Source organism: Aythya fuligula, chromosome 1 (genome assembly GCF_009819795.1).
Source record: "Aythya fuligula isolate bAytFul2 chromosome 1, bAytFul2.pri, whole genome shotgun sequence".
Taxonomy (NCBI): domain Eukaryota; kingdom Metazoa; phylum Chordata; class Aves; order Anseriformes; family Anatidae; genus Aythya; species Aythya fuligula.
The window spans coordinates 176,680,980-176,695,241 of record NC_045559.1 but is presented as its reverse complement, the minus strand read 5'-3'; the positions used below and the strand labels follow the sequence as shown (position 1 = coordinate 176,695,241).

At 50.3% G+C, this 14,262-nt stretch overlaps 1 protein-coding gene across 3 annotated transcripts in view; it reads left to right on the top strand.

Annotated features, from left to right (window-relative positions):
* Positions 1-12,474, top strand: part of TSC22D1 (TSC22 domain family member 1) — a 77,771-nt gene extending 65,297 nt beyond the window's left edge. Inside the window, exons 1-3 of one of the 3 annotated variants that reach the window (XM_032188866.1) lie at positions 9,514-9,724; positions 10,161-10,212; positions 10,989-12,474. In XM_032188866.1, the coding sequence (XP_032044757.1) occupies positions 9,600-9,724; positions 10,161-10,212; positions 10,989-11,261 (450 nt within the window). In that variant the 5' untranslated portion in view covers positions 9,514-9,599 and the 3' untranslated portion in view covers positions 11,262-12,474. Of the gene's footprint in view, positions 1-9,513; positions 9,725-10,160; positions 10,213-10,988 lie in introns of those variants that run through there. The other 2 variants (XM_032188875.1, XM_032188857.1) reach the window with 2 other exon arrangements.
* Positions 12,475-14,262: the final 1,788 nt, after the last annotated feature.

Below are 14,262 nucleotides of genomic sequence, written 5' to 3'. Positions count from 1 at the left end.
TGCGAGCAAAATCACGCGGTTATCGGCATACCTGGCCCTGAAGTGGTTGTGTTTTAAAATTTAATTTGGTCTCAGCCTAGCAACTGACACAGCAAATCCTTCGCTGTTTTTCTTGAAGGTGGCAAATTGAACCGATAAAACTCCTCTGGGGCGCGAACACCCCAAATAACAAGGTGATGCGTCGCAGCTATGAATATGCGCTTTTGGGTCAGTGGTATGGAAACAGCTCTACGTATAATAGCTGGAGAATTAGCTTTAAATAAAGCCTGTGAGTGTTAAAGCCTGCTTTTACTGCGAATTTGCTGCCAGAACTGGGGCTGAGGCATGAGGAAAGGCACAGTGTTATCAGAGATGGGAGCTTCTCCTTGTGCATCCAGCAGCAGGCTTGCTTCTCTGCCAGACAGAGCAGCTGAATGTATCCAGTAGCCCTGCATCATACGTGCATATATATAAATATATTCACCTTTCTTTGTCAGACTGGCTCTGTCATGGCTTCTTCAATAATCAGAGCAAATTACAAGGATTTTGGCATTAGCTTGTGAGGAGGAGGATGGAAAACTTTTTTTTTACAGTATCTTTTAATTTGTGTGTGGGCATGAGTTGATAGTACATATGGTTATCTATCTTCCATAAATTATATTTAGTGCTTGAAGATTGGTCTCTGAAAAATTGATTTATTTTTTTCCCCCACGTAATCTAACATTTATTTAATCATCCTTCTGACTACAAAGGAATCCCGGATTTGAGTCAGAGCAGTGCTGGAGCTGTGCTGCTGTAGGTGAGATGTGCACGTTACTGGACCTCGTTGTCAGCTGCCTCGATGGAGCTCCTGTACAGGGATCATCGTGGAATAGGAAGGGAGGAAGCAGAGACTGTCCAAGTAAAAGGTTAACATCGGCTTTTGTCCTTTCCCATGCCAACAGGCTCGTGTATTTGTTGGTTCGAGCACCCTGCAGGACATCTGTGACGGCTGCATGCACAGCAGCTAAGGAGGAAGGCTGTCTCCGTGCTGATGTCAGTGGTGCAGCTTTAGAGAGGGGAGCACAGGCAGCACAGATGGCAAAAAGGATGTTAAAGAGGTTTGTGGGAAGGACAGCTTAAAATCTGAAGCCATTGGGTGTTGGCTCAGCCAAGCCTGACCACCACTGATGGCAATCCTCCGGTCAGCTGTGGAGTGTACAGGATGCCGAGGGGGCTGTAGGACAAGTGATAAGGTGGTGGTGATACCAGCAGGATACCAGCCTAAATTATCTGAACTCCCTCTTGGCTCTGGGACTGGGCAGCTATTCCCCCCCTGCCCAAAATTGTGTTATTTTTGTCCGCCTGCTTCCTTTCTGACTCCTAGCCAAAATATTCCCCTCATGTGATGCTCGACTTGTCAGCTCAGACAGTTGGGGTTGGTTTTCTGCTGCCCTGTGCCTTCCCTGCTTTTCTTTCCTATATAGTTTTTGTGTTTGTGAGGAGGAATAGAGGAATAGACAGCAATCAGGGGAACTTTGAATTGATACAGGGCTCAGGAGGAGAGATGAGTTGTCTTAACCTGGCCTAAAGGGGAAGGCTCAAATGAATCAATCACATCTGTAACTCGCCGCCAGTCCTTGTGGTGATAGCGGGCAGGGGCAGGATTTGCCTGTGTAAATTTTGGGGGGCTAACCCGTTGGTTCCGTGTCTAATTACAGCTGTCATTAAGTGCTGGGGCTGATTGGAGTAGTACAGCTCGGCTGGCTGTGAGCACAATTAGCTACCTGTTAGCAGCGATCCCCTGCTTCACAACAAGCAGGAGCAGTCCGAATTAGAGGAGCCGGCGCTGCTGAAAGCAGATGCGTTTGCTTGAGATGCGAAAACCTAATCGTGAAGATGGTAATCTCTCTTGAAGCTTTATGTAACACAAAGCCACGTGATCCCGAGATCTGCTGTGTCGTCACCGTTTGCCCTTCTTGTTTTTGTTGATCGCCACCAACCACCACTGAACTCCGCAAACTTTGAATAGGAGCGAGGGGATAATCGTTAACGGGCAGGGCTCTGTGGTTCCTGCTCAGGGCTGCCAGGGATTGCAGGGTACTTCTTCAGGCTCTGTCTGGGGGAACTGGTCAGCAGGTACTACACAGATACATCAATGAGAGTGACGTTTCTCCAGAAGCGGGGCTCTGACGGGGTGACCATGAAAGTGTTCTTCTTGGAACTGGAGCAGCACCTAAAGAAGAGGTATTTAGAAAGCTGAAATCTTTCGATGCTTGCTTCACTTGTCTCTCTGTGTTGTTGTTATAAGGATTTCTTAAACCATTTTGTTTGAGCAAGTACTTAAATGCTTCTCCTAAACCCAAGTACTTGGCACTTGTTAAAACCATTTCAGGCTGTTTCAAGCTACGAGTATAATTCCAGTTGAGAGCACTGTGTCACGCAGAGTGGTTTACTCATTCACCAGAAGTCTACGTGTCTTGAAGAGTCTTCACTGCAATATTCAAAATAATCCCTATTATAAAACATTTTCCATTCATGTTTTCTTTTCTCTTCTCAAAAACACATCACTGCAGTCATTCGGAAACTTAGGTGAGGTACTGCTAAACCCAAAACGAGAATTTGAATGTGGTTTGAATCATGTTATCAAACAATATTGTGTGTGTTCAGGCGTGTTTCAGAAATAGGATGTAGCATCTCCCACCTCAACACACTCAAGGCGCGGTTGTTCAGCCTTGCTGAATGCTTGGAAAGGCGATGAAATACAACTAGGTCTTCTGCAAGCTGCATTTATTAACCTAATTTCCCACGCAAACAGGGAAATGTGCAATGCACGCTTCACTTTGATCTGTTTCCCCTAGTGTGTAGAAGAAATACCCTGTAATTTGGTGAATGGGAAGAGTTATTTTACCGAGCTGATTTAAAATACGTGATAGAGGGGGGGAAATGCCCTACTTCGGATGCTGCTTGGTTATCGGTCTGTGCACAGGAGACAAATAGGCTGCTGTGGGAGGAAGCACGGGGCATGTTCCTCATAGCTTCGAGTCTCTGAACTGGTGCTTTTGTTACACCACACCCTTAAAACAAAAACTACACAGCATAGTAGTGAAAACGTGTGATGGAGCCGAGGTGTGTGATGTTCCTCTGTCAGCTTCTGGCGTAGTCACAGTGTTTTGCTGTCACTCATTTTATTGCTACACACGGCGGCGTGATGCGGCAGCTCTGCTCAGAGACACGATTTGCACGGTAGCTTTATTCTGAGAGTTCGGGTGCTCTCTGCTGCGCGTTTTCGGCAGGCTGCTTCCTGTTTGCTTCTCGTTTGTTTGTGTTTCCTTCGGTGTCTCTTGCAGAGATGCTGGTTTTGCTCTGGCTGCTGTTCTCTAAATTAAGATTGAATGACTGTCGCGTCACCGGGGGTTACAAGTGAAGGAGAAACTGAACTGCTTTTGCAGCCTATACTGCATATGGTTACATTTCCCTTCCCAAACTGACCCTACTGAACACATAGGCCAAGTCCAAAGAAGACACGGTGTCTTTGGAGGGCGAGTGAAGCTGTGTGCAGCTTTCTGTAGGAAAGAAGGATGAATCCCAGGTCAGATGTCTCATTTCAGGCTCTCAGGATGCTACCACACAGTTGGTGTTCATCCCCTCTCACTGCCCCACATGCAGTCCTTGGTCAATGGCAGTTTACAGGGGGCTGAGAAAGGTTTTTACTTTCAATAGAGTTAAATATTTTACACTTTTTCATTGTAAGCTTAGCTGCCAGAATCCCCATCAAGGCTGGATGGGACTTGGAGCAACCTGATGTAGTGGGAGGTGTCCCTGCCCATGGCAGGGGGGAGGGAACTGGGTGGTCTTTAAGGCCCCTTCCAACCCAAACCATTCGTGATTAAACGAATGAAGCCTGAGATTTAGATTCCAGGCACTTCAGCTCTTCCACAGTGCTTTGGAAAAGTGACCCCAAATTCCTACATGCTCCTGGGCAGCTGGAAATAGGGTCAATATGGGTGTGTGTGAGCTCCTGCTTCCTTTGTAGTCAAGACTGCAGGTAGGCAGTTGTGTCCACTCGAGATCTGGAGCATGTCAATGCCTCTCCATCCTGCTACTGAAAGAACAGTGCTGGGGTGTCCTCTACTTCTTCTTGAAACGTGGCTGGAAATAGAGATGACCTGGGTATGGGAAAGGGGAAGGAAAAAAAAAAAAAAGCCAGATCCGGATTCAGATACTTTCAGCTTGGTTAAAGTGGAGCTTAACTAAGGGCATTTGGTCACTCTGGTGCTGGGCCATCTGATGATACCAAGGGCTAGAAAGCCCATCCTGTATTTGTGGGCTAGTCCTCCCTACTGTTTTTAAAAGGTAGGCTTTAATTCATCATTAACATACTAAACAGATGTGCCCTGATAAGTGAAATAAAAAAATTGACAGCACCCAGCATTTTCTCCTTTAAAGGTAACTGCTCCACTTAAACAGGTCCCAGTCCTTTCAAGGATTATTTCAGGTACAGTAACACCTCAGTCCATCAGCACAAGTAAATTCCTCCGATATCTGAACCAATTCAGTGGTGGTTTTCTGCCCGCTTTGGTTTATCAGCAGCCAGCATGATAATGCTCAGCACTACAGAAACGGGGCTGAGGAGCACGTTTGGGCAACCTGACCGAAGGCAGGGGCACAGCTCAGCAGCACCACCTGTGACTCAAACCTTCACTTACCGCTGTTTTTGGTTACAATGATTAAACTGACTGATGGCACCTCCTCCTGCCCAGGGCCTCCAGCAGCCGGGAAGAGCCGGAGGAATTCCCCTGCTCCGTACCGGGTCAGGGCAGGCGATGACTGTGTGATGGCAGGCTGCCCACGGGTGTTTCTGCAGGAGGTCACCTGTCCCTCGCCTGCTGGGGCACTGCCACTCTGCTTCCCTGGCTTCCCCGAGGAGGGACTTCAAGCCCGGGATGGCTGCAGACCCTTTTTCCTTCCCAAATGGGTTGTGGGGTGGCAGCTCAGTGTGGCTGCTGCTGGGCACCTGAGCTAACACCTCGCCTGGGAATGAGGAAACGTCCCTGGGAGCTGTTTGGGACTCCCGTGCGTTCCCAAACAGGTTACTCATCTCACACTGCTGCTGCTGGAATCGCTCGGGGTTGGGGTTTGTTGGGTTTTGGTTTTTGTCTTCAGCTGTAGAGGCTGCAGGTGTCATCTTGGTGACAGCGGTTTCTGGAGGATTAGGTAAGAGTTCTCAAGAAGTGTCATGTTCCTGGTGCGGCCCGTAAGTGACTTCAGGCCTTGCTCTGTACGGGAGGCTCTTGGAACAGCTCGTGAAATGTATTTTAGGCAGATATCCACCAGGAAACCACCGTCAGTCTGAGGGAATGGGCTGGCCCGCTTTGTAACCCCGGCACCATTCATAAACTCGGCGAGCTCCCCATCGAGGTGATTACCCTTGTGTGGAGCAGCTGTGAAATACCGTGCTGTAATCCCCGCGGGCCGTGCGTGAGAAGATTAAGGTAAGGGGACATCTTCTGCTGGCAGTGCCTGGCTCAGGGGTGGCTAAATGTAGGGCTTCACAGAAAGCCCTACAGGAAGCCCTAAAGCTCCTTTGGAGTGGTAGCAGGGTGCTGGGGAAGGCTGGACCCTGCTCCAAGGAGAACAAGGTCTTTGGCTTTTATTTTTTTTCCTTTCTTTAAATGACGTGGAGCTCTGCCAGCCACTTGCAGGCTCTGGCCTGGAAGGTGCTCCGGGGACGTGCTCAAAACGTGCTGAGCTTGCACGTCTGCGCTGGCTGCTCTCTGGTTTGCAGTGTGGCAGGGCTACGGGAGAGAAAAGCCGTGTTCAAGTAGGTAGCGCATCTTCCAGAGCCTTGAGGCCAAGTCAGATCGGATCGAAATGCCTCTTCAGCTGTCTTTTAGGTAATTTTAAGTAGTTTTCAAGAACACCTCCGTTCGTAGTCTTTACACCAAGCATCGCATCTGCGTGGCTTTATTATGATTTCTTCCCTGAGCAAGGCAAGTTTCAATGCATTTCCCATGGAAGTGCTCTGCGGGGTGCCTGACGTGGTGGTTGGTAAAGGAGGGAGGCTTTGGGGTGCCCTGCAGTGTGCAGTAACCCTGCTAAATCAGGTCATGGTTCTGGAAATTCCCCCCTTGCTTCCTGAAGGGCTGCTTGGAACAGCAGCTCTTGACTTTTCTCCACGTTTTTTAGGAAGTTGCCTGAAGCTGATGAGCTGGAAGTCCAGGCCCAGCTGCAGTAGTGCCCTGAGTGCTCAGAAACAAAGGGATTTGGTTAATGCACGTGCACTAGAGCCAGGAGATCCAGGGGACTTGATTTGAAACGCGTTCCCTCAGTTGCCCAGCGATTTTTCTGATGCCTTTGAAGCCCTTTGCCTGTGACTGCAGAGAGCGAAGATACGGGTGAGGAACAGACTTGCATCCAGTTACCTGCTGAGGGAGGGAAGTGACATTGAACTCAAGAAGAAAAGCCTGCAAAAAGGTTGCAGGAGAAGCTGGAAGTGCCCCTAAAACCAGCTCTAGCCCCGAGAAGGTGTAAGGCACACACCTGTGAGTTGTTCCTCCTGGTGTGATAGGCGTCTGTCTGAAATACAGGCTTGCTTTCAGGGGTTGAATTGAAAAGGAAAAAGAGAGGAGAAGCACTAGTTGGTGAGAAGTACATGCCTGCTGCTATGCTGAATAATTTCTCGTGTGGTTAAATTATTAACTGATCCATTTTTTTTTTTTAATTTGATGATGAAATCCCAGTGCAGTGCTGTGCGGGGTGTGTGTGTGTGTGCCACTGTCCTGGCGTCAGCCCTATGGGGTAGGGGTGCTCGGGCTTCCCAAATGCTTGCCATGTCAGCGTGCCAAACCACATCCCGTCCTCGCTGTGTTTCTTTTGTGATGCTAGGTGTGACTCGAGATGCTCCAGTGACTCTCATTCTTCCCTTCTTCAGTTAATTTTGGAGTAGATGGTTGAAAAATCCCCTCTCGCGCTGTCAGGAGAACGAGTGGGATTAAATTTTAACGTAAGTGGCTTTTACTCCGAGGTGTTCTCCTCGGCTTTGAGAAGAGCACAGCACATGAAAGCTGCACGTAAGAGCAGGGAGTCGAATGCTCTTTTTATGAGTTAAATCTAGGATGATTTAAGCGGTTTCACAGAAAGGAAAAATGAATTTCAGCGCCGTGCTTGGGGTGGTGAGACCTAAAACGGTGACATTTTGTCACTTTTCCACGTATACTGTTTTATGGCACTAAATGCCATCCCAGGGATAGCAACAGCGCACAGAGCGAGGTTGTGTGTTTTTTTTGGGGGTGTGTGTGTGAAATACAAACCAATTCCTGGGTCTCATTTAAAACTTTTGAGGGCACTGACACGTTTGGTGGATCTCTTCCTGCTCGCAGCCTTTGGTTAAGAGCAGTTTACGGGACACCGAGGAGGATTTTTTTAATTAAGGCAAATATTTTATTCTTTGTCATTTTAAGCTTGGATTATGCAATCTGGGAAGCCTCTGATTCCCGGACTTGCAAACGTGCAAGTCCTTAAATTTAGATGGTGCAGCATCTGGATGCCATTTCGGGCTTTGAGCTATGATCAACCTTGCTCAACTCCCAGAGGGGACTCGGAAACCCAACCCCATGGATGTGCACAGAGCAGGGGCCTTCATCCCGACCGCATCGCCAGGTAGTCAGCTAGGGATGATCTGAGGAAAGAAATGTCCCAAACATCACAACTGGTTAAAGATGGCCCGGATTTCCCTGTGGAGAGCTCGCTGACTGGTAAGGGGGGATCCTCTCTGTGCGTCCTAATATCCAGGTACTCAATACAGACCTCATCTTTTGTCAGCATTAAAACTTGGTGTCCTTAAAGACCAGAGCTACGGGTTTGAGGCTGGAGATTCTGTGTTTTTAACTTACACTTCTGTCTTTTTTTATTGGATCTTATTGTATATAAAAAAAAATCTGACTTACTGAGGGGAAAGAAATTATCGTACGGTTTCTCCGCTCTCGTTGAAATGAGGAAAAAAAATCCTGGCCTGTTGAAATCAATAGCCCTCCAGCCCTTGGTTTCATGCAGCCGGAGTTGTTTCTTTGGGTTGTTAGGTCTGAGCAGTTTCACAGAAGTTTGCTGGGAAAATAGCTGTCGGTACCTCTAGGATACCTGTAGGATACCTCTAGCTTTGAGTTGGGGGCCCAGCCCAAAGCTGAGATTGATTTCAGCTCGGGGAGATGCTTGTGCAGGGCGTCCCGTGCTGGCACCCGAAGGAAGCCCACCTTGGCGAGGTGCTTGATGGATAAAGAGGTATTTTTATTATTATTTTTTTTAACAAGCACGCAGAAGCAGGCTCGCGTGGAGACAAAAGGATTCTGTGCTGCAGCTTACCTCATTATGTGCTTAAGATGAGAAGCACTTCAAAGAGGAGTGCTTAGCGGGATTAAATTGAGACAAGAGGAAATTATTTAATGGCAGAAGCGGCGTTTCAGATCTCCAACACCACCAAAGCCGAAGCTCGCTCAAAAGTTGCTGGCTCTGGTCTGTGTTTTGATATAAGCATTATTTCTGCACGCTGCTTGCTTGGCCCTATAGCACTCCGCTCGGTGACACCGCAGCCATCCTCCTGAGCCCCTGCGGGAGCTTTATTTTATAGGGTGGGCAGAGCAGAGCGTGCACGTCAACGCGCAGCCCTACAGCTTTCTGGGGAATCACAACCCGGGCTCGTGGGCAGCTAAAAACAGGCGGAGGAATTTGCCGAGAGCCCACGCTGTAAAGTTGGTGGTGGAATAGGGTTAAGGACCCGAGCCGGGATCGGACTCGGGATCCTGTCTGTTATTTGGGGATATTTATTAATGCCGGGTGTGCGTGGGGTGGTTTCCCTGCTGGTGCCTTTTCGGGTGAAGCAGGGAGCTGAGAAGGATGGGGCCGCTCTCCTTAGCCCTAAGGGGCTTCCCCCCTGCCCCGGACACGTGTGGGGCCGGGCGGGCTCCGTGCTCCGCGCTGCGTTTTGGGGCGGATTTAGGGTGGATTTGGGGTCCCCCCCCTGTACACACACACACACACACAGCCAGGGGGCCGGCAGGTGGCGGTGTCGGCGAGGCAACGGGGCCGGGCTCCTGCCCGCCAGCCGCTTCCCCGCGTTTTTAAGTTGCTTTTGCTGAATTGCACCATTTCCTACCGAATTTTTTGAATAGGGAGGGGGCAGCTTGGATTGAGGGGGGGGTCCCAAGACCCCCCCACACCCCCTCGGGTCTCATTTTAAAGCGATGTGGGGGATGCAGGGGCCGTGCCCCCCCCTCCCTGTGCCCACCAATTTGGGGTGTGTGTGTGGGGGGTGCTCAGAGCAGGGCGGGGGGGGGGCTGGGGGAGAGGGAGGGAGGGAGGGGGGGCTCCCTTAATGAGATGCAGGAGGGGGCGTGGCCTGGCGGCGGCTCAGCCAATGGGCGGCGGCGGCGGCGCATAAAAGCTGGGGGGGGCCGGGATGGCCGGGTTTTGTGCGGCGCGGCCCCGCAGCTCGCCCCGCGGCTCGCCCGGCACCGGCCAGCCCCGGCCCCATCCCGGTAGCCCCCCGGCTCCCCGCCCCGTCCCGTGTCCCCTTCATCGTCCCCTTCCTCATCCTCTTCGTCCCCGTGGGCTCTGTCGCGGGGAGCGCTCCCGGCCGCGCTCGCATGAGCGCCCGATGTTGTAGAGCGGTGGCGATGGATCTCGGGGTCTATCAGCTGCGGCATTTCTCCATCTCCTTCCTCTCGTCCCTGCTGGGCACCGACAGCTCCTCCCTGAGGCTCGACAGTAGGTAAAGAGACACGCAGGGGGGATTTATTTTGGGGGTGAGGGGTAAAAGGGGGGCGGCACGACCCCCGGAGCCGCATCCTTTGTCCGCGCACAGCCGCACCGCTGCCCGCCTGCCCCTATCGGGACCGGGATCGGGATTAGGGTTGGGGTCAGGACCGGGATTGGGATTAGGACCGGGACAGGGAGCAGGGAGCGGGGAGCGGGGCCGCCGCCCCCAGCCCAGCGCCGTCCCCCCGCCGTGCCCGGGGGGGGCAGCCCGGGGGCGGCCGCCCCGCTCGCAGCGCTGCAGCCCCAGCATCCCGCCGGGGCTCGGGAGGGATCCGGCCGCCCCTAAGCCCTCCGGTCCTTATTTTGATTTTTATGGTGTTTTTTTTTTTTTTTTTTTTTTTTTTTTCTCTCTCTTTTTTTTTTTTTTTTTTTCCTCCTTTTTCTCGCAGCTCCTCTGGTGCAAGCGTGGTAGCGATCGACAACAAGATTGAGCAAGCGATGGTACGTACGGCGCCGGGAGGCTTGTGGGGCCGGGCAGGGGACCCCTTAGCTTTTGGGGTTTTGTGTTTTTGGGGTTTTGTGTTTTAGGGTTTCGTGTTTTTAGGGTTTTGTGTCCGGGGTCTGGGGCTGGGGGCTTTGCCCATCAGGCTTCACCACGGGGCTGTTCTCACCACAGCCCATGACGGCTGGGTGCCGGTGCGTTGGGGCAGCACGCAGCATTTTGCCCTATTCCCTCATTTTTTCCCCCTGCTTTCTAATTCATTTTTTAATCGATTTTGTTGCTTTCCTCGGCGCATCCCGCGCCCTACAAACAGGCGCAGCCCCCCGGAGGCGGCCGGGGCAGCCCGGGGGGGCTGGGGCCCGGCAGTTCCCGGCGTGGGGGTCCGGTCCCGTGCCGGTGCCCGGTGCCCGCCGCCCGCTCCCTTTGTTGGCGGAGCGGTGCCGGAGCCGGAGCCGCCGCTCTCCCGGGAGGGCTCCGCCGGCCGGCTGTTGCTAGGCGAAGTGCGAGCCTTTAACAACCGGCTATAAATAACTCGGCCGCTCATTGGCCGCGCCGCGCCCTGACGTCACCCGCGGCCGCGGCCGGCCGGCGGCAGGGGAGGGAAATGCGGCAACCTGCGCCCAGAACTGGCTGCAGCCGGCGCGGCGGGGGGCGTGGCCTGAAGGGAGGGGGGCGTGGCTTGAGGGGAGGGGGGGCGTGGCTTGCGGCGCGCCACCCGGCGCACGTGTTCGGCCGTGCCCTGATGTCCCCCTCTCCCCCGCGTGTCGCCCCCCAGGACCTGGTGAAGAGCCACCTGATGTACGCCGTGCGCGAGGAGGTGGAGGTGCTGAAGGAGCAGATCAAGGAGCTGATCGAGAAGAACTCGCAGCTGGAGCAGGAGAACACGCTGCTGAAGACGCTGGCCAGCCCCGAGCAGCTCGCCCAGTTCCAGGCGCAGCTGCAGACGGGGTCCCCGCCGTCCTCCTCGCAGTCCCAAGGGACGACGACGCAGCAGCAGCAGCAGCAGCCCGCCCAGCCGGCCTCACAGGGATCGGGGCCTTCAGCGTAGCCGCCCGTGGCATTGCCGTCGTGATCGCCGGCCCCTGGACTGCCCGGAGCGAGGAGGACTGTAGCGGGAATCCGCCCGACATCCATTTCGGCGCGTGTCGCAGCCTGGACTGAGGACTCGGTGCCCTGCACGCATCACTACGAGAGGCTTCCCGCCCGCCCACCGCCATGTTACGCGCTCATCTCTCCCTCTCTTCCCTCCCTTCCCCCTTTGGCTTGAAGGAGTCTTTGTTCTTAGGTTGGTTTAATAAAATAAACTTCTTCCAGAGAATTAGCACAAGTACACTGGGGACTGGAGCAGCTTCTGCAGATGGCTGAAGAACGAAGCTGCACGCCTGAATATTTTTGTTTTTGTTGGTTTTTTTTTGGTTTGTTTTTAAATCTTCCACTCATCCAGTGATGCTACCGATACAAGTGCTTTTCAAGCTTGGAACACGTGAAGAAATAGACTGGAGTTTAAAAAACGAAAGGCGATGGCTCGATCCCCAGAGAGCACCGGGGTTCCAAAGTGAGGACTGGTGCGTAGGATCTGAGAGGAAGAGGGAGAAAGGTAAACTCAGTGTTTAACACTTAATTGTCACCTGAAACCTTAAGTGCAAATACTTGCACCGTTTTCTGCAGCAGTGGACAGGTGCATAAAGCTGTATTATATATAGAAGGCAGGTAGGTGACACACAGTTGGGTCATAGGATAATTACAATGAAGGTTATTTGCCTACTGTACATTTGTGTATTTAGTGTAATTACTTTGTAAAATAGAAAAACTGTAACTATTTAGGTTGTACAGATTGAAGTTTAGTTGTTTCATTGGCTGATCTGAAAAAGTTTGGAAAGTCTTTTTTTTTTTTTTTTTTTTTTTAATGCTACATAAATAAGAATGCACCTACGCAACTGTTCAGAATTTGGCAGGTTTATGCTGTTTGTGTAACTTCTGAAGTTCCCTGGCTGCTGATTATCTTGAAGTAAATCTTTGTTCATTGTAGTTTGGTTTAAGACAGGAAAAACCACTCCAAAAATTATTATCAAACCCTGCTAGCAAAGAATTTAAAAAAAAGAAAAAAAAAAAAAATTGGATTTCCCAGTATGGATTTTTGCATATGATCTGTATAGTAGTATGCATATGTTTTTGTGCATGTTCTCTAAACAGTTGTAACACGTCAATGTATTTAACTGTTGCACTTGTCAACTTTCAATAAAGCATACAATGTTGATAAATCACTGTTTGCATATTGTAATCATGTCAGCTGCGGTCACTTCAGCATGTTGCAACTGGGCTCTGCCTGAGCGGAGAGATGAGGAAGTGGTGTGGAAGTGCCAGGAGCACCACCGGGTGCTTTTTGTACCTTGAAGAGCAGGAGCACGGACCCAGCAGCGAGCCGCAGCGAGATGCTCTCTGAAGCTTTTGGTGCTTAGACCTGGCTGAAACGTTGGATGGCCACAAATACCTCGCTTTCACACCCGCAGCTCTTACCTCGATTGTTTTTCTGCAAGTTGAAATTGTGCAAACTTGGTGTTAATTGTGCCTTGTGGGATTGTGGAGGAGAATTTCCAAGTTCTTCATGGAGATAAAAAGCACTTTCAGCTTGGAAAAAGCGCTTATTTCCTCTTTGGTAATCATGATTAAAATAGAAGTGAACCAAAACCTACAAAGCTACTGGCGAAGGCTCGTAGGTAACAGCAAGACTGCAGCCTGCAACTGGGGTAGCAAAGGGCTTTGCAGCTTTACAGTGGATCCTGGGCAACTGATGAAGTACGAAATGATTAGTCCTTTACAGACTGGTAGGACAGTACTTTGCCATGGAAAGCACCGTCCTAAAAACTGAGTGCAGGAATTTTGCTTGAAATGTGAAGGGTAATTACAAAGTTGTTACGGAGTCTTTTGCAGGGTAGCATGTAGTGAATACTGGTGAGTGAATATCAGGAGCTACAGTTCCTGGGGAACATTACTGTGGATAAATATGTGTAGCAGAGGAAACAAGAAGGCTGTGGGCTCAGTGGCAGGGAGAGACTTTCTTTCTGTGATTGAGAACTAAATCTTGCTTTTGGGTTCAGCTCATGCAGCAGTTCAGGCGCTGCTGGGCTGTGTTAGGGCACAAGGAGCTGCGTCAGATACCCTTGCTGGGATTAGTATATCAAAGCAAGTGCCTATGTCCCTGTGGGAATGTGAACTGTAATTTGTAGTTTGCATTCTCGAGGTTTCAGTATATAATTTAAAAGTATCCTTAATGAGGAAGAGAAAAGCTAGATGCTTTTTTTTTTTTTTTTTTTTTTTTAATGGATTAAGCTAAAATTAGAAATTGATGATAGCCTTTGTGGCAGAACAGCACTTGAATTATCTGGGCCTGACAAAAGGAATGCTAATTTTGGTGCTTTGTAAGTGGCTTAATTGTCTCCAGTTGCCTTTATATTCTGAATGTCTCTTTAGCACTTCCAGGCCGTAATGTTGAGTGTCTAAAAAGCCAATGTTAACATGCAGATAAGCTTTTTCACCCACTTCGCTCACCCGAATTTGCCGAGCATTGTTTTATGTTTAAAAACGAGATTGACCTCTGGATTGATTTATTCTTCTTTGTTTAGGAGAACAGCCCGAGCATGTCCTAAATCCAGGATTGTTTTCCAAACTGTTCTTTAAGGCAGCGTCTGGGAGTTTGAAGGCTTTGGGTTAGGTAATACGTCAATAATTTTAGCATGCTGTGCTTCAGCGTTGGCAAATCTCGTCATCTATTCCTTGGTGAAGCGCTGTTTTAATCGTTTTAAAACCATGGAGCCAGCTTTTGGAGCTGTTCATGAAACTTCTAAAGTTAGGCAGAGAAACTTGGTTGCCGAGGTTATTTTAGCAACCCCTCTGTCAAAACTGAAGGCTCCCTCTGTGAAACAGCCCAGAATTGACCAAAATTTCACTTGAGCCCAAAACAAAGGGAGGGCTGCTCAGCCTGTTGTGCTGTAATGCTCGTGGAATGAATTGTTTTGATTTTTGCTTTTGTTCTATAACAAATCATTTTT